At 46.8% G+C, this 19,542-nt stretch overlaps 1 protein-coding gene across 22 annotated transcripts in view; it reads left to right on the forward strand.

Moving 5' to 3' along the window:
• The window catches only part of PLEKHA7 (pleckstrin homology domain containing A7), a 229,154-nt gene that overhangs the window by 170,102 nt on the left and 39,510 nt on the right, over window positions 1-19,542 (forward strand). For all 22 annotated transcript variants that reach the window (XR_015142028.1, XR_015142029.1, XM_086339797.1 and 19 more), the window contains 2 exons: window positions 7,751-8,218; window positions 18,640-19,162. Coding sequence is in view for 20 of the 22 variants with exons in the window: in XM_086339797.1 (XP_086195923.1) it covers window positions 7,751-8,218; window positions 18,640-19,162 (991 nt within the window). In the remaining 2 variants the exon portion in view is untranslated. The remainder of the gene's footprint in view (window positions 1-7,750; window positions 8,219-18,639; window positions 19,163-19,542) is intronic.

Consider the following 19,542-nt stretch of genomic DNA (forward strand, 5'->3'; position numbering starts at 1 on the left):
GCTCCTTGGACCCTTGACAGAAGTAACTTATAGACATGCTTTCAACCCCAGTACAGGGCTAAGGAGTTGGATCAGATGGAATTTGAGTCCTGCTTATTTCACTGGTTGAGCTTCCCTGGTGGCTCAGACAGTAAAGAATCCACCTGCAATGTGCGAGACCGGGTTCAATCTTTGGGTTGGGGAGATCCCCTGGAGAAGGGAACGGCTATCCATTCCAGTATTCTTGCCTGGAGAATTCCATGGACAGAGGAACCTGGCAGGCTACAGTCCATGGGGTCACAAAGAGTCGGACACAACTGAGCAACTTTCATGTCACTGGTTGCATGATCAGGGCAAGTTGCTTTACCACTCTGAGCTTCGTGTTCATTACCTATAATAAAAGAATAATATTTCTAGCTTGGTGTGATGATAAGAGATAATATTTAAAGTCCTTTAGCTCAGGGTTTTACAATTAGTAAGTGCTCCCCATAATCCCTATCCTTCAGTAGAGACAATATATTTTCAGTAAGCTGGTGCTCATGTGAGTGCCCTCAGCCTCTCTGGGCTTGACAGTCCTGACCTTGCAAGATTGCTCTAGGGGTTAGAGATGGTCTGTGCTGGGTTCCTGGCACACAGTAGGACCCAGCATAAAACAGCCAAACATTGGCCACAAAAAATGAGTGACCCAGACTGGAACTGCCATAGACAGACTGAAAGTGAGTGAGCTCGGTGCGTGCCAGAACTCCAGACTGGCTCAGGTCGGGCTGTGGTAATTGAGCGTTACTCACCCAGGTAGAGGAAGAGGAAAGGATTCTCCAGGCAGGAGTGAACAAAGTGAGGAGAGCTGGCGGCCATTGTACATCTTTCCTTTCTCCTTTGTCTGGTTTGTCAGGTCCTTAAAACTTCACGAGGGACTTTGCCAGTCGCCACTGCTGAGAGGAGTGACGGCCTGAGCTTGGCAGTGTGGTGTTTCATTTGTCCTTCAGCCTCACTCTTCTCTGGGGGAGGACGGACCCACCTATTGTTTATTTACGGCAGAGCCTGAAAGGTAGCCAGCTATCTTCTCCCATCCCAGGGGAACTGCCCTAGTTAAGTCTGGGAAAAGAAGAAACCAACTTCTGTCTCCATTTTTCTCCAGACGTTTCTGTCATCAAATTTAGGAACTAATTCAAGTGAGCCAGCCTGCCTGTGGGCTACCTAGAGACTCTGGACCCATTTGCTTCAGCCTTTTATACAAGGCTGTGGACTGCACAGGGTGGGTTTCAGCTTTTGAGCCCACTGTCCTCCTGAGCTTTGGGGTCAGTGCTCAGGACTTGGCATCTGTCGACACTGGCTGAGCTGGTTTTCCAGGACAGAATTTTTTTTTCCCCCAAACTTTAAACTTTTTTATTTTGTATTGGGTAGAGCTGATTAACATTGTTGTGATAATTTCAGGTGAACAGTGCAGGGACTCAGCCATACATATACACGAATCCATTCTCCCCAAACTCCCTCCCATCCAGGCTGCCACATAACACTGAGCAGAGTTCCCTGTGCTATTCAGTAGCTGGACAGGAACATCTGCCACCTGATGTTGAGACAAACACTCCAGGGATGTCAGTGGCCTGACCCTTGTTCCTGGGCTGTTAGTTTGGTCATTTAGGTATGGTGAGCAGGGAGGGATCCTCCAGTGGGACTGTGACAGATGGGCTGTGTCTGCCAACAGGACTGAAGTCCAGCTAAGTCCCTACAAGCTGTGTGTGGTTCCTTTTCTCGCTCAGGTCTTCACATGAGATTTCCAGTGTGTGTGAAGTATCTGTGTAACATTAAGAAAGAAGTAAATATTATTCCTTATTTCCTGGTGAAATAAAGGGTTTGGAAGCAGAATAAAATAATAGTGTCAACTGCTTGGTATGATCTGTTAACTTCTGAGTTCTTGTGAAGGACAGGAATAAGATAGAAGTATCCTCAGCCTGAGATTTGTGCTCTTCCCACTTGCAGGGGAAAGCAAGGATTTTCTCTAAGCAGACATAAAATGTTGCTGTCACGTGCTGAAAATGGCCAGGGCAGGGCTCAGCCCCTTGTATCAGGGATTATGTTTGGTTGCCTGTGATAGAACAACTCAACTTAGAGCCATGTAATCAAATTGGGTTTTAGTTTTCTCACTAACAGGAATGCACAGTTAGTTAGTTCTGACTCATATAGTAGCTCCATGATGCTGTCAGGGACCTGGGCTCTTTCTCACTTTCTACCCAGGTTTTGATAGGTGGCTTTCATCTGCATTTTTGTCACCTTGCATTCCAGTCTAAGTTCTAGGCGGGAATAAGGGAAAGGTTAGTCAAGCCAGGTAAGTGTTCTTTCTTTTAAAGGCTTTCCTGGGAGACCCATCCAACAATTTCTGCATACATCTTATTGGCCAGATTTATGTTATATGATCATCCCCAGCTCCAAGGGAGGTTAGGAAATGTGAGTTTTTTTTGGGTACATTGCTGCTTTGAAAAAATGGGGGCAAGGAAGGAAAAGATGTTGGAAGCTAGTACATTTATATTTGATGATGGCTTCCCTGGTGGCTCAGACAGTAAAGAATCTGCCTGCAAAGTGGGAGATCTGAGTTCAATCCCTGGGTCAGGAAGATCCCCTGGAGAAGAAATGGCATCCCACTCCAGTATTCCCGCCTGGAGAATGCCGTTCCATGGATGGAGGAGCCTGGCAGGATGCATTCCATGGGGTCACAGAGAGTCAGACATGACTGAGCAACTAACACACGCACTTTAGGTGCCAGACCCAGCGCAGTGCTCTTTCTGTGCATCGTCTCCTTTATTCCTCGTAAGAACCCAAGGAGGTAGGGGTTGTTGTCCCCATTTTGCAGATAAGGAACCTGAGACCAGAGAGGTCAGGGAGTTGCCCAAGGTCACTCAGCTGCTATGGGCTGGAGCCAGCTGTTGAATCCAGGTCTGCCTGGCACTAATCCTACGCAGTCTGGGTTAGTCATGCTTGGAAAGTGACACATGTGGCCACAGTGATCAACAAATGTCAGGAATTCCTTGTGTTTTTAAATAGCCAGCGACACCAGGTACTCGCATCAGCAGTAATGACCTGCACAGGAAGGGCTGTTGTCGTCTTAGCTGAACATCAATGCCGTGCATGGCCCCTTCTCTGAATGACACGGCCACTGACAGCCGAGGGATACGTCCTTCTTTCCCCACCACTGTGCTAAATTGAGCACTGCAGATGTATTGTGTGACAGGTCTCCTGATTTGAGAGGTCATGTGTTATATTGCAGGGAATTCAAAGAGACAGGGAGAAGACCAAAAAACACTTTTGCCTTAAATCCTGTAACTTAGTAAGTTAAATGTTTAAGTCAGGTAAGGTGGGGGAGTCGGGAACATTCCCTTCACTTTTTTTACCTGTAGCCATAGACTGACTATTTTGAACACAAAGGCACATATCTTATCTTGGGTAAGGCCCAACAGCTGTGGAAACAGGAGCTGTTGTTCATAACCCCAAGTCTTAGGGCCGGGTGGCAAGCAGACTCCCATTCTTTTAGGCACCCTATTAGGGTTTGTTTTGCAGTAAATGCTGGTGTCAATCTGAGAAAAAAGTTTATCTGAGAAAAAAGTTTTATCTTTCTCAGTTAACTTTATATTTAGGACATATTAGCATGTGTTGGGATGTATACAATCATATATATACACAGACAGTAAGGATTAAGATTTATAGTTATAAGTTAACTCCAAGGTTAGAAAAGACTGGCAAACTCCATGATTTGGGATCGCTCAAGAGAACAGCATTAAATGTGGTTACTATGATTAAATCAGGCTTTAGGGTTGTCTGGCTCTGGTAGCAGAGGCTATTTTCTATACTATATCCCTAAGTGCTCGCCTCAGTGGGAATGTATAGGTTCTCAGTAAAGACATGGAGGTTGAAAGAAAAATCCTCATTACAGTTGGTTGGGCTAAGATATTGTATCCATAACCCCTGGGTTCTGAAGTTGAAGAAATCCTCTCCTTTTTAATTTAAAATTTATTTTATTGAAATAGTTGATTTACAATGAGTTAATTTCTGCTGTATAGGAAAGTTATTCAGTTTTATATATGTATACACACACACACATATATATACATGCACATATATACACACACATATATATACATATTCTTTTTCATAATCTTTTCAATTATGGTTTATCAGAGGTTTCTGTATATAATTCCCTATGCTATTCAGTAGGACCTCATTGTTTATCCATTCTATATGTAATAGTGTAATAGTTTGCATCTGCTAATCCCAAACTCCCAATCCATCACACCCTTCCCTCCTGCCACTCCCCACCCCCACAACCGTAAATCTGTTCTGTGTCTGTAGGTCTGTTTCATAGACAGATTCATTTGTGTCATATTTTAGATTCCACATGTAAGTGATATCATGTGGTGTTCGTCTTTCTCTTTTTGAATTACTTCACTTGTATGATTATCTCTAGGTCCATCCATGTTATTGCAAATGGCATTATTTCATTCTTTTTAATGGCTGAGTAATATTGCATTGTGTATGTGTACCACATCTTTATGCATTCGTCTGTCAGTTGAAGAAACCCTCTTTTCCCTTCAATCAGTGTCTTCCATTTCAGTGCATATTTGTTTCACTGCATATTTGTTTGCAGTGTTTCACTTTCACAGTGAAAGCATATTTCTTTCACTTTTATGACAAGGTGTGAAAAGAAAGAGAAAGTTAAAATTTATAAAGTGTACTTTGTAGAACAGAGTTGTCCCTTTAAAAACTTCCAGTAAGAATTACTTTTTCTGAAAATTCCCTGGCTGTCCAAAGGATAGGACTCCATGCTTTACTGCTCAAGGCTCGGGTTCAATCCCTGGTCAGGGAACTAAGATCCCACAAAGCCACATGGCACAGCCAAAAAAGAAAAAAATTACTTTTTCTTAAAAGTGTGGGCCCTTGAATATTTCACGTGTTTCTTCTACTAGAGGTTATAGACCCACCATACTTTAGGAATGGAAAGGTTCTTAAAAGTCACCATCTAAATATGTCAATATAAAATGATGTAATAGGACTCCTTCTACTGTGAGTAACAGAGCCCAAACTCAGACTAGCTTAAGTGAGAAACAATTTATTAATGTACAACCAAAAAGTCCAAGGATATATCTGGTTTGCTGCTGCTGCTGCTAAGTCGCTTCAGTTGTGTCCGACTCTGTGCGACCCCATAGACGGCAGCCCACCAGGCTCTGCCGTCCCTGGGATTCTCCAGGCAAGAACACTGGAGTGGGTTGCCATTTCCTTCTCCAATGCATGAAAGTGAAAAGTGAAAGTGAAGTCACTCAGTCGTGTCTGACTCTTTGCGACCCCATGGACTGCAGCCTACCAGGCTCCTCCATCCATGGGATTTTCCAGGCAAGAGTACTGGAGTGGGGTGCCATTGCCTTCTCCGATATCTGGTTTAGGTATGGCTAAATCTAGGAGTTCAGGACAAGTCTTTAAGATTCTATTTCTCTCCACCTGCTTTCATTCTCAGATGTGTGTGTGCCTAAGTCGCTTCGGTTGTGTCTGACTCTGCTTCCCTGTGGACTGTAGCCTTCCAGGCTCCTCTGTTTGTGGGATTCTCCAGGCAAGAATACTGGAGTGGCTTGCCACGTGCTCTTCCACCAGGATCTTCCTGACCCAGGGATCGAACTCATGTCTCTTATATCTCCTGCATTGGCAGGCACCCTTTACCACTAGCACCACCTGGGAAGCCTCATTCTCAGATAGCTGTTTCCTATGTAGTTGCAGCAGCTCAAGACCAGCTCCAACCAAAGTCCCAGAACTAGCTCTGAATGGCCTGGATTGGGTGACCTGTCAGCCTGTGAGCCAGTCACTGAGACTTGGAGCCTCAGGTTGAAAGGGACCGGTAGAGTCAGCAGGACCTAAACTACAGGTACTGAGAGTGGGATAGGATGATCCCCAAGTGAAATTCAAACTGTGTTAGCGGAAGGGGTGGGAGATGGGGAAAGATGTCTCCTAGTGATGGATAGAGGAAGTCCAAAGAAGCTTTTTTTCCCCCCCAAAAGCTTTGGGCTTTCATGGAAAAGTAATGAGTACATGGGCTTCCCAAGTGGTGCAGTGTTAAAGAATCTGCCTACCAATTGCAGGAGATGTGGGTTCAATCTTTGGGTTGGGAAGATCATCTGGGGTGGAAATAGCAACCCACTCCAGTATTCTTGCCTAGAAAATTCCATGGACAGAGGAGCCTGGTGGTCTACAGTCCATGGGGTCACAGAACATCAAACATGACTGAGCACACACAGCACACAGGAGTAGTGCACAGACATGAGATATGAGATTGCTTTTCTCAGCTTCCATACCTGTGTTAAGGCTGACAGGCCAGCACACATGAAGAAGTAGACCTGTGTTAGGGGTGGTATTTTCACTTTATATTGACATTTTAACCAGCTCCCTGACTGGATGGATTCTGCCTTGAATCTGTGCTGATTATTGGTAGTTGAAGTTCTGAGGTTGTTGCAAGGACACCTGAGGTCTGGCCATTGAGATGTAAATGCAGCAGCACCTCTGATGTTCATTCTTCTGTTGAACCCTCAGCCTTGGCCATTTCAAGAAATGATGGACGTCAAGGCCAGGACCTTTTTACCAAGGAGTATAAGTCAACTGGCTGCCTGTCCAAGGGTCCATGGTAATTTTTCTGGTCCTTTTGAGCTAGGCTGGAGTGTGTTCCCCTGCCTCCTCAGTCTCAATTCTGCTAAGCATATGGAGCTGCTGCTGTGTCCCCAGTACCAAGTAATGAGGATGCAGATACAACTTGGACTCAAGGAGTAGGGAGAGAGGCAGCTTCCAGTGGGAGATGGGCCATGAAAGAGGCTCTCTTCTCTATGCCCTGGAAGCTCTTTAGCCTCAGTGCACATCCTCACCTGTCACCGCTACCCTCTTCTCTATAGTTTCCAGGTCTGCATGTGTGTCAGATCATAGACAAACAGATGGAGAGGCTGTAGAGAGTGGTGGCCCCAGTCCTTGGACTCTGCATTCTGCCTGGAATTAAGCCCTGGTGCCTCTTTTTCCCAGCAGGATGGTCTTGGGCAAATCATTTATCTTTTCTGTGCCTCAGTTTCCTTATCTCTGAAATCTGACTAATGATGCTTCATAAAATTGTTATGTCCATGTTCTTACATTCCTGTTTGAGCAGTTCCTTGACAAGATAGCTAAGTGGTCATATTGAGAGATTGCCGTGCTGACTCTTCACTCAACATCTTGGAGGACTGTTAATTATGCTGCTCATTGTATTTTGGGCTATGCTAGATGCCAGCGGGGAAGACCCTGGACTCAGGAACTTTCTATCCAAGCTAACCTGCCCCAGACAGACAGGCCATTTATTTGTTCAGTAGTTTATAGAGCTGCTATTCTGTGCCATCATTATGTGGAAGTTCTGGGCATATGATGACTGGCCAGCTGGGCCTCAGGCCTGAAGGAACTCGTAGTCTACTTGGGCACTAGATGAGTAAACACGCAGTTATAGTCCAGTGTGATTAGTTTGACAGTGCAGTCAGCTAAGATCCTGATATAGACTGGGACTGTGTGTAGGGTGGCTTCCTGGAGGAGGTGACATTTAAGCCAGATCCCAGAGGAGTAGAAGTTAGGCCAGCAGCGTAAGGGAGTAGGCACGAAAGGGGCTCCAAGCAGAGGGAAGAGCCCATGCAAAGGCCTGGAGGTAATTGGAGTGTAAAGTGTGTTCTTTGGCAAGTCTTGGCTAGGGGTTCCAGTCTGGGCTGGACTGAACATGCTGTTGTCATTGCAGGGACACGGAGAAGGTGGAGCGGCAGGCGGTCCCCCAGGCCAACCACACAGAGTCCTGTCGAGAGTGTGGCCGTGTGGGACCCGGACATGCGAGGGATTGTCCTCACCGCAGCCACGAGGATTCCTTTGGATTCGAGAGGCGGGAGCAGGAGGAAGACCGGTACCGCTCCAGGGACCCACTGGAGGGCAAGCGGGACAGGAACAAGGCCAGGTCCCCATACTCACAAGTCGAAGAGGACGCCTTGTTCGTGGATTTACCTAGCGGCCCGAGAGGCCAGCAGGCTCAGCCCCAGCGGGCGGAGAGGAACGGAGTGCTGCCCGTCACGTCTGGCCCGGGAGAGCAGAATGGGACTGCCGGGTACCAGCGGGCCTTCCCTTCCAGGACCAACCCAGAGAAGCACAGCCAGAGGAAGAGTAGCCTGGCCCAAGTGGAGCAGTGGGCAAAGGCCCAGAAAGGGGACGGCAGGAGGTCAGTAACAGCTTCAGGATCACTGCTGCTAGTGAGCGTAATGACATTGTAACAGTAGCTATCACTTCCCTAGCACAGGCTGGGTACACGCTGGCCTTAAACTCTTTATCCCATTATCTTCATAAATCCCTGCAACAACCTTGCAAGGAAAGGTAAGAGCCTCAATTTATAAACAGAAACTGGGGCTTGGAAGAGTAGAGAACTTGCCTGTGGCACAAAAATTAGTGGCAAACACAGAGTTCAGAGTCTGTCCATGAGCCTGCCAAGCTCACTCGAGATTATATACAGAGTGGGGGTTCCCCATGCCCCAGGGAGCATGCCTTGAGACTGTCAGCTTATAGATAGTAATTGGTCTTCTCCTCTTACTTTGCTGCTTCTCTGCATCTGGGATATAGTTGTAGCAATTAAGAGTAAATAGAGATCCCTTTTTAATTCCAGGCATAGGGAAGTGCTCAGGCACTGTTGACATTCGGCTTTATTATACCCATTTCTTCAAGAAGTGGTTTTAATTATTTAGAGGGAAGACATTGCTTGCTATTTGCAAAGCACTGTCTGTATTTTATAATTTTAGATTCGTTAGGACACGTTTCTGAACGTGTAGCATTCAGGGTCACTCAGCTTTCCCAGTGTCCTTAGAAGCCACTGTGTGCTGTCTAAACTGTGAAGACAGCAGGTCCCCGTCACCATCCTAAGGCTTCTAAAACAAGCCTTGGACTGGAGACAAGACAGCAAAGTTGTGGTCCGTTCAGAAAGTCTGCAGAGAAAGCAATGGCACCCCACTCCAGTACTCTTGCCTTGAAAATCCCATGGACGGAGGAGCCTGGTAGGCTGCAGTCCATGGGGTCACTAGAGTCGGACACGACCGAGCGACTTCACTTTCACTTTTCACTTTCATGCATTGGAGAAGGAAATGGCAACCCACTCCAGTGTTCTTGCCTGGAGAATCCCGGGGACGGGGGAGCCTTGTGGGCTGCCATCTGTGGGGTCGCACAGAGTCGGACACAACTGAAGCGACTTAGCAGCAGCAAAAAGTCTGTAATCTGATCCAGATGGTCTGTTGTGAGGTTAAATGGTGAAGAACTCACAATGGAAGCTCCCTGAGCAGTTGGTAGACCTTGTTGTGGGTCAGATGAGGACACTGTCCAGTTCCCTCCTGACACAGACCAGGTGTCAGTTCTGTTTGATCAGATTTTGTGTCTTATTGAAAACAGCTACTGCCCTAGGACACGTAAGGGGAAAGCTGCTGTTCTTGGTGCCAGGCTTGGTAGACCCCCTAGGAGGTAGTTCTGAGTGACTTTGTTGCTGAGTGAGATTGGAAACTAGCAGGGGTTGTATCGTGCAGGTTCTGCTACTCCAAGGTAAGGAATTTGGATTTTATTTGAAAGAGCAATAGGGGGAGCTGCTGGAAGGTTGTGAACAGGTAAGTGGTATGATCTGATTCACAAAGTAGATCAGAGCCTAGGGAACAGGCTGTTGCAGTAGTCTAGTACGGTGATAGCCTGGTGAAGGTGGAAACAGAAAGAAATAAATTTGAGGTACATTTTGAAGGTTGAGACAGAAAAGCCTGTCCATGAATTGGATGTGCAGAATAAGAGAAAGGGAGGAACAAGGATGATCCCTCAAATTTTGAATTGAACAAAATTTGTTCTGAGTGGTTGCTGAGATGGGCAAGTCTTAGGAACAAGTTTCAGGGGGCAAATCAGGATTTCCATTTTAGACGTTTAAATTTGAGAACCTATTAGATCTCCAGTGGGCCAGACGTCTGGGAGGCAGGTGGATGTGGATTGTGGTGTGGAGGTTTGGCATCTGGTTGGACATGTTGATGGGGAGCCCTGAGTGCATAGGTGGTATCCCAGCACGTTGTGTTACAACAGAAGTGAGATCCAACAGAGGAAATGGTGTGTCAGACAGAAGCTACTCATGGTAAGTTAGCTGTTTCCTCTTATACATAACATCTCTTAGAAACTGAAATCAGTATGGGGCTGACTAGGGCAGGTAAAAGCAAGAGAAATCAGAAGTAGAAGCAGAGAGGAGGGGCATGGATTTGGCCCTGATAAGCCTGAATGAAGAGTCTGGATTTAATCTTGAAGGCTGGTGAAAGCCACTGATGGACTTAAAATGGAGTGTGGCATGATAGCTTTTAATATTTAGGACAGTGGTTTGAAGGGTATTGTCAGGGAAGAGGAATCAGGATAGCTGGGGAGAATTTCAAGACTAGGTAATCTAATTTAATCTAATCTAATTACGTAATTTTAAGGTTAGGTAGCTCTTTCAAATCCTGAAAGATGATGCTGTGAACTCAGCAGTGGCCACAGGACTGGAAAAGGTCAGTTTTCATTCCAATCCCAAAGAAAGGCAATGCCAAAGAATGCTCAAACTACTGCACAATTGCACTCATCTCACACACTAGTAAAATAATGCTCAAAATTCTCCAAGTCAGGCTTCAGCAATACATGAACCATGAACTTCCTGATGTTCAAGCTGGTTTTAGAAAAGGCAGAGGAACCAGAGATCAAATTGCCAACATCTGCTGGAAAAAGCAAGAGAGTTCCAGAAAAACATGTATTTCTGCTTTATTGACTATGCCAAAGCCTTTGACTGTATGGATCACAATAAACTGTGGAAAATTCTGAAAAAGATGGGAATACCAGACCACCTGACCTGCCTCTTGAGAAATCTGTATGCAGGTCAGGAAGCAACAGTTAGAACTGGACATGGAACAACAGACTGGTTCCAAACAGGAAAAGGAGTACGTCAAGGCTGTATATTGTCACCCTGCTTATTTAACTTCTATGCCGAGTACATCATGAGAAATGCTGGACTGGAAGAAACACAAGCTGGAATCAAGATTGCCAGGAGAAATATCAATAACCTCAGATATGCAGATGACACCACCCTTATGGCAGAAAGTGAAGAGGAACTAAAAAGCCTCTTGATGAAAGTGAAAGTGGAGAGTGAAAAAGTTGGCTTAAAGCTCAACATTCAGAAAACTAAGATCATGGCATCTGGTCCCATCACTTCATGGAAAATAGATGGGGAAACATTGGAAACAGTGTCAGACTTAATTTTTGGGCTCCAAAATCACTGCAGATGGTGACTGCAGCCATGAAATTAAAAGATGCTTACTCCTTGGAAGGAAAGTTATGATCAACCTAGATAGCATATTAAAAAGCAGAGACATTACTTTGCCAACAAAGGTCCGTCTAGTCAAGGCTATGGTTTTTCCCGTGGTCATGTATGGATGTGAGAGTTGGACTGTGAAGAAGGCTGAGCACCAAAGAATTGATGCTTTTGAGGTGTGGTGTTGGAGAAGACTCTTGAGAGTCCCTTGGACTGCGAGGAGATCCAACCAGTCCATTCTGAAGGAGATCAGCCCTGGGATTTCTTTGGAAGGACTGATGCTAAAGCTGAAACTCCAGTACTTTGGCCACCTCATGCAAAGTGTTGACTTATTGGAAAAGACTCTGATGCTGGGAGGGATTGGGAGCAGGAGGAGAAGGGGATGACAGAGGATGAGATGGCTGGATGGCATCACTGACTCGATGGATGTGAGTCTGGGTGAACTCCGGGAGTTGGTGATAGACAGGGAGGCCTGGTGTGCTGTGATTCATGGGGTCGCAAAGAGTCGGACACGACTGAGCGACTGAACTGAACTGTACACCTTACCTATTCCCAGTTGTAACACAGCATACCCATGTACATGGTGAAGAAATTTCCCAGGGGATTCTGATGTACCACCATCCAAAATGAGACTACACAGTCAAGTTTCTTTTAGTAGTTTTCAGTATTTGTTTCTGTATTTCCAAATAAGATATTTGTACTGCTTGGTTTCTTGATTTTCAGTTTTAGTTAGCTATTGACACTCTACTCTAGAAAATAACGATTTAAGGCGCTTATTCCCCTCTCTGCTTTTCCTTTCCAAAAACACACTTACTCTTATTCCAGCTTTATAATATAGTTGTCATTTTTATTTAGAGCATTAGTCGATTTTTACATAGTTACATAATGTAAACTATAAATATTCACTGCTGGACCATAGTTTTCTCTGTACTCATTACTAATTTATCACCAAACTCAGAGCTAGATGTGTAAATCTCCCTTTATTCAGGGCCCTCAAATAGTAATTTACTAATAAGGTAAAAAATCAAAATAATAACAGTGGGTAAATACTTAAAAATAAGTGCCCTTCTATTTTACTTCAGAAACCTAGATCTACTCCCTGACCACCAACCACTGTGTTAAAAACAAAAATCCATGTTCTTCATCTCGCTTTGTTTCACTTAATATGCCAATGAATATACAGATATTTTAATATATCTTGGCTCACCTTCTATATCAGACATATAGACTTAGATTATTAATTTGAAATGGTACAGAATATTGCATTATATTCATCTTCAGTGATCTTTATACCATTTCTCTGTTGATGGAAGATTAGGTTGATTGTTAACATTTGCTAGTATTACAAACCATGCTGAAGTCAATGTCCATGGCCAGTTGTCTTTACAAATAAGTGCAGGTATACTTGGAGAACAGATTGCTTGAAATAGAATGACTAAGTCAGAGGATATATGTGATTTTGATTTTGATTGATTTTACCAAATTGACCTTCAACAGTGTTATTTCAGTTTATACCCCCCGCCCAAAGTGTCCCGGTTTCCCCACCCTTGTATTATCTTTGACAACCGTATTCAGTTAACTCCTTGCTCTGGTGGCCATATAGAAGATAGTTAAGTGGAGAAAAGTCTGGAAAGAACACGGTCAAGTATGAAGTGGTCATATTTTGGGTAGGAGGCAAGGAAGACCTCAATGAAAGCAGTGAAGATGGTGAGGATTGTGAGGATGGGATGGATAGGATACATGGATGCTGAGACTGGGTAGGTACAGGGCTTGGCGAACTGATTTATCCAGGGCTGGAAGGTGAGGAGGGCCACGGGTGGAGTTGAGGTTAACCTTAATGTTTGACTTGGTTAATAGCTAGGTGTGGTGCTGAGCATGGGAGGGGGAATAAGCTTGAAGAGGAATGTGTACCTGTGGAATGCCCATGTGGAAATAAGCAATAGTTCTAGGGAATGTGAGTTCAGTTAGGGAGAGATTTGGAAGTCACTGCCATGGAGGTGGTAACTGATGCCCAGGCAGTAGTGGAGATCACCCAGGGTTGAACACTTCAAGCAGTTGGTTTTTAATTCTGGCTGCACAATTTGGTCATTTGAGGCCCTGCCCAAGAGATTTTGCTTTCTTTGGCTGGGGCAAGGTCAGGGCATCAGTCTATTTTAAAGTCTCTCCAGGTGATACCAGTATATGAGAGAGGTTTGACATTTACTGAGGCCCATGTCCCCTGCCTGGAAATCTGATTCTGATGATCCCAGTTTCAGCCTGGACATCAGGAGTTTTCAAAATATCCCATACCCCTGGTGATTCTAACATGCGCTCAGGGTTGAGAATAACTGGCTTGGAGGAAATAGTAGCAGAGGGCCAGCGGCAGACTTGAGTCTTCCTTGGTGGTTCAATAGGTAAAAAATCCTCCTGCAATGCAGGAGATGCTGGCAGACATAAGTTTGATCCCTGGGTCAAGAAGGTCCCCTGGAGGTGGGCATGGTAACCCACTCCAGTATTCTTACCTAGAGAATCCCATGGACAGAGGAGCCTGGTAGGCTACAGTCTACAGGGTCATGAAGAGTCAGACACAACTGAGTGACTTTCACTTTTCAACGGCAGAAGCCTGAGGATCTCCAGCCCCAGGGAGTGGGCAAAAGCAGAGACTGCTTAAAGAAGTCTAGTAGGAGACGGAGGAGGAAAACCGGGGTATGGTGAGGGGGGATTCATTTGGAAGGAGTCCAGTCGGCAGCTTGCTTCCTAGGTGTGGTGCTTTCTGAGTGGGGTGGGCACCTGGAAGGAGAATCTGAAACGTCAGTCTCTGCTGGTCTTGCGCTCAGTAGCAAAGGCCTTTGGTTTCACCAAGCCGCTTGAAGGGCCTTAGGTGGGTAGACCTTCATAATAGAGCTAGAGTTTTGAAGTTAGGTCAGAAGGCAGAGTACTGGGAGGGCAAGGCAGAAGGGAACCAGAAAGAAGGCATGGCCAGTGATAAACCTTTTGAAAGAAATGACTTTCAAAAGCTGTGCAGCTGATATGCAGTTATAAGTTGTGATTGTGAAATGTGCCTGGCAGCCCACAGACCTAGGTTATTCTGCTACACATGTTGGGGGCTGGGGGCAGAGCAAGGAGCTAAAGGATGAGAAGCCAACTGCAAGGAAGTAAAGGTGGCCGGGGAAAGTGTTGAACTGTCCCTGGGATATGGCGCCATTCTTATCTAAGGGGAAGACATGAGGTCTGTGGATGAAACAGCTCATTGGCCTTGGAGGTCATTGTGCACTCAGTGAGAGGAATCTCAGCCTCGTAGTGGAAGCAGTGCTCAGTGGGCCTAGGGGTTGAAGACAACCCTTGGAGAAGAAAGCTGTCAGCCTCTGAGGTCAACAAAGCACTCAGTCTTTGATTATTCACGTGTATCTGGGAGGGATTGCATATCACATATCAAAGTTATCTTTTTTCCCCCCTTAAAGATGTTTTTATAATCTCTTACAGTCAAGTAATAAGTAGATCTGGCTGCTTAATAAAGGAAGCTCCCCCGTTTGAAAATACAGAAGAGGGATACCCATGCTCTGTATGATGGAGACTCTGCTAATTTCATTAGCTGGAGCACGTTGGACTTGGCAAGGAGGGTTATTTGAACTGTAATATGATCTTGTATTCGCGACTCTAGACCTCACGAGGAATTATTTCTAATAGTTCTTTCAGTACATGGAGGTGTCTATTATATTTCACTTTATTAAACTCCTTTGGAATGGTGGTTTGCAAGGGCAGACTGACACAGCCTTAGAATCTTACCACATTCTATGAAGTTGATTGGAAATTCTAGCCTTCCGTGTTTTCCTAGTATTTAAAATAATGCATACTTGTGTAATAAAAGGCAGGGGTAGGGGCAGAGTCAGGGAGTGCAGACATTACCACGAGGAAACATGAAAGGCCTGTGCAGTCGGTGTGGAAGCTCGGGTGAGGGCCATCTGCTGCGTAAGTAACTGGTTATAAGAACTGATTTCACATTTTGATATGACTATTTTATAGGGACTGTATCAGAATATGTAGGTAGATGCCTTTTGGAACAAGGAGGGCCTATGGCAGAAGGAAGGAGGTGTAGAGTCTTCTTTTTGGATAAGGCTGAGATTGGGATCCAGCAAATGGGTCTGCTCTTAGGACAGCTGCTCTGGGTGCTCCTCTCTGCTCTCGGGGGACCTTTACCTCATCTTACAACCCTATCCACTGTGTCCTTCCCTCTACCATCTGTTAGTGGTGGTTTGGCCTCTGGCACCAGGACTTACTATTACATGGGGGTCTTTGGAGTTACCCCTCCAATGGCCAGCACTGAGGGGATGGCAGGCAGTGTATCAGCAGAGGGCACAGGCTAGAGGATGAGCTGGGGGCTTTGGGGCATGGCCCTGTGTGAGTGGGTGGGTGAAGGGGCTCTAACCATCTGGACGTCATAGGCAGGCACGAGGAATGGGTTGCAGAGCCAGACTGAAGGGGTTTACAGGGTGAGCATGGGTGGGATGTGCTTTGCAGAGTTTGCATTTTGCTTCAGGCGGAGGAAACGGTGGTTAGTACAGTCATGAACACCCAGGGGGAAGCCCCTGGCCTGGTTTCTGCCACTGCTGCCACACTGCCCCTTCCTCAAACACAGGCCCCTCTGAGAAATCCGTAGCAAACCTGCCACCTGGTGGCAAGGAGACATGCTCGAGGAGTCTGTGCTGAAGAGATCTTAAATTACCTTCCTTAAGTGCAAAAGTGGTCTTCTCAGTAGTAAAGAATCCACCTGCCAAGGCAGGAGACACGGGTTCAGTCCCTAGGTCTGGAAGATCCCCTAGAGGAGGAAATGGCAGACCACTCCAGTATTCTTGCCTGCAAAATCTCATGGACAGAGGAGCCTGGTGGGCTGCAGTCCAGGGGGTTGCAAGAGTCAGACACAACTTAGCAACTAAACAACAACAAATTGCAAAGGTAACAATAAAAAGAGAATAAAGTCACCATTTTATTTTTCTGGTTTCACCATGGGCCATGTGGGATCTTACTTCCCCAACAAGGGATCAAAATTTGCACCCCCTGCATTGGAAACTGAGTCTTAGGCACAGGACCATCAGGGAAGTCCCGAAAGTCACCATTTTTGAACGGCAACTACTACTAATCCTGACAACAGTCTATTAAATGGTTCTTATGAGCCCCATTTTACAGTAAGGAGAGTGAGGACATAAAAGATACTAATCTAAGGTCCTGTAGGTAGGAAGTGATGCAGTGACTTTAAAAACAGAACAGCACTTCTCCAACATGAGCCCCTGGAGGGCTTGTTAAAAACACAGATGGCTGGGCCTCAGCCCCAGGTTTCTGATTTTGGGTGGGGCCTGATAACCTGCATGTCTCACAAATTCCCAAGTGGTGTTGAGGCTGCTGGATTGTGCTGTGAGTAGCACTGGCTTAGGACAAGGTCTGGCACCTGGTAAGCACAATATAAAGATTTGTTATAAAATTGATAAAGGCAGAGTCAGGATTCAAACCTGGGCCTAATTCTGAAAACTTGTCCTTTTTACATCATGCTGCCTCTCAGACTGGCTTAATAAATTCAAGGCTTAATAAAACCCTCTCCTTGGCCCCTTGCTGAATTTTTCTTTTAGAAAATAAGATGGCTGGTAGGTAGTGGTTTTCATGATCCTACCCAGCTTTTGTGTGCTGGAGTATCTGTTGAAGGGCTGGGTATGCGTCAGGACTTTCTTAGACCATGGACTGCACCACAGAATGAGACACAGTTCCTGCCCCCCAGGGATTTATGGCTTGGCTGGGGAAGAGACAGCTTACAAGCAGGAAAAGGTTACATCAGTGCAGGACCTTGGAAAAGCTACAGACCGTACAGTAACTAGGGCAGAGCAGGGCAGGAACCCCAAGGTCTGCGGCGTTGCAGAAGGCCTCCATGGGAGAGGCGTGTGTCCTGAAGAATGAGTGAAAGTTGGCAGTAGGCAAGGTGAGCCCACTCAAGTAAGGAAAAGAAGAACAGTACTATGAGAATAAGGAGAGAAAAGCTGGAAGGGCTCACCCCTGGGTGACAGTACTGTCTGCATCTCATGGAGCCTGCAGTCTCTGTCTCATTCATTCTTCAGCTCAGCCTTAGGAGGCAAGTAGTTCCTTCCTCACCTTGTAGGTGAGGAAACTGGGGCAGAGCAGTCAGGTAAGTTGCCTAGGGTCACACAGACAGTGGATTCAAGTTGCCCAAGTATGTAGGAGGCCGGACAAGGTCAGGGTGAGACAGGGGTGCAACTGAGAGGGGGTGCCTTTTTAAATGTTGGGCCTTTGGTGCTCAACTTGCCCTGATTTGATCTTGGTCTGGTTAGGAGGAGCAGTGAGAAAATAGCAGGGCGCTGAGGGTTGAGGTCAGGTGCTAAAGAGCCATGAGTATCAGGAGAAGGGGTTTAGAATTTGCTTCATAAGCAGCAGGGAACTCTTGATGGTTTTGGAGCACAGGAGTGATTGGATCCAAGCAGCTGACTGTGTATAACAGGGAGACTAGATAGAAAGGTCTCCAAGTTGTCTGAGAAGTGAAAGTCACTCATTCATGTCCGACTCTTTGCGACCTCATAGACTATATACAGTCCATGGGATTCTCCAGGCCAGAATACTAGAGTGAGTAGCCTTTCCTTTCTCCACGGGATCTTCCCAACCCAGGGATCAAACCCAGGTCTCCTGCATTGCAGGCAGATTCTTTACCAGGTGAGCCACCAGGGAAGTCCAAAAATACTGGAGTGGGTAGCCTATCCCTTCTCCAGGGGATCTTCCTGACCCAGGAATTGAACTGTGGTCTCCTGCATGGCAGGCAGATTCTTTACCAACTGAGCCAAGTTGTCTGGGAGGCAATAATTAATCAGTATCTGGACTAGAATAGTGGGGAAAGGAAGGAACGGATGCCAGCCACTTCCTTTAAGAAGCTCCAGAACTTGGTGCTGGGAGCATCTTGGTGACTGGAGGAAACAGAGGCATTTCCTAAAGATAAGCACACCTGTGGCAAGAGCTAAGTGATGGTGAGAGAGAGAGAGAAAAGAGAGAGAGAGGGAGACAGGCAGGTTAATTGTGCTGCACCGGAAGTGGGGTGGGCAAGTCAGCCTGGTGGTGGGGGTTGACACTGCAGGGTTGATGGAGAACGTGGTTTAGGAGCGCTCTGCTCAGGGAAGGAAGTGAGTGAAGTGCCAGCCGTCTGTGTTGATTGTTCTTTGGAGTTCTGGCAGGGCTCCCTCAGGGCCCGGCTCTGTGGCGTTGCCCCGCTGCGTTTCCGGCAGCCCTGCAGACCCCTTGCAGGTCCCCTGACCTGTCCTCTCCTTTCCCATCAGCCTACCCCCGGAGCAGACCCTCCCTCGCCAGGGCCCCAGCCAGCACCTGTCCTTCCCAGAAAACTACCAGACCCTTCCAAGGAGCAGCCGCCACCCCTCGGGGGGCTCGTCGCCCCCTCCCCGCAACCTGCCGAGCGACTACAAGTACGCGCAGGACCGAGCCAGCCACCTGAAGATGTCGAGCGAGGAGCGCCGGGCGCACCGGGACGGCACCGTGTGGCAGCTCTACGAGTGGCAGCAGCGCCAGCAGTTCCGGCACGGCAGCCCCACGGCCCCCATCTGCGCCGGCTCCCCGGAGTTCGCCGAGCAGGGCCGGAGCAGGAGCATGTTAGAGGTGCCCCGCTCCATCTCCGTGCCTCCGTCTCCCTCGGACCTCCCTCCCCCGGGACCCCCGAGGGCCTTCCCACCCCGGCGGCCCCACACGCCAGCAGAGAGGGTCACTGTGAAGCCACCGGACCAGAGGATGAGCGTAGACATCTCGCTGGGGGGTTCTCCCAGGAAGGCATGGGGCCCCACCACCAAGGTGAGACTCTGGAGGCCCTGCCAAGCTGCCAGGCGGGCAGCCTTAGGGCGCTGGAGAGAACGTGGTTTGAAGAGAATGAACCAGGGTGATGCTAGGTAACACTTCTGCGGTTCTGTACTGCAGCACTGGGAGCAGCCCTGTGAGGCGGGTACTGTTTTCTCAGGAGTCCCTGCTCTCTGCAGGTAGAGCATTCCTGTGAAACCTTTGGTAAGCCAAGATGGCCTAAAGCAAAGAAGCAATTACCTTTTTCTGTAAAAGCGAAAATCTCCTTTGGATTTCAGTTATCAAAAAACAGGTACTAAAGGTAGGTCTTTTGTAAAATCAAAGTGGCATATAACAAATTTTTGGAAAGCAGGAGATCCCTGTGTGCCCATTTCACA

Source organism: Bos grunniens, chromosome 15 (assembly GCF_055505025.1).
Source record: "Bos grunniens cultivar Pamir isolate PY7600 chromosome 15, Bosgru_T2T1.0, whole genome shotgun sequence".
Classification (NCBI taxonomy): domain Eukaryota; kingdom Metazoa; phylum Chordata; class Mammalia; order Artiodactyla; family Bovidae; genus Bos; species Bos grunniens.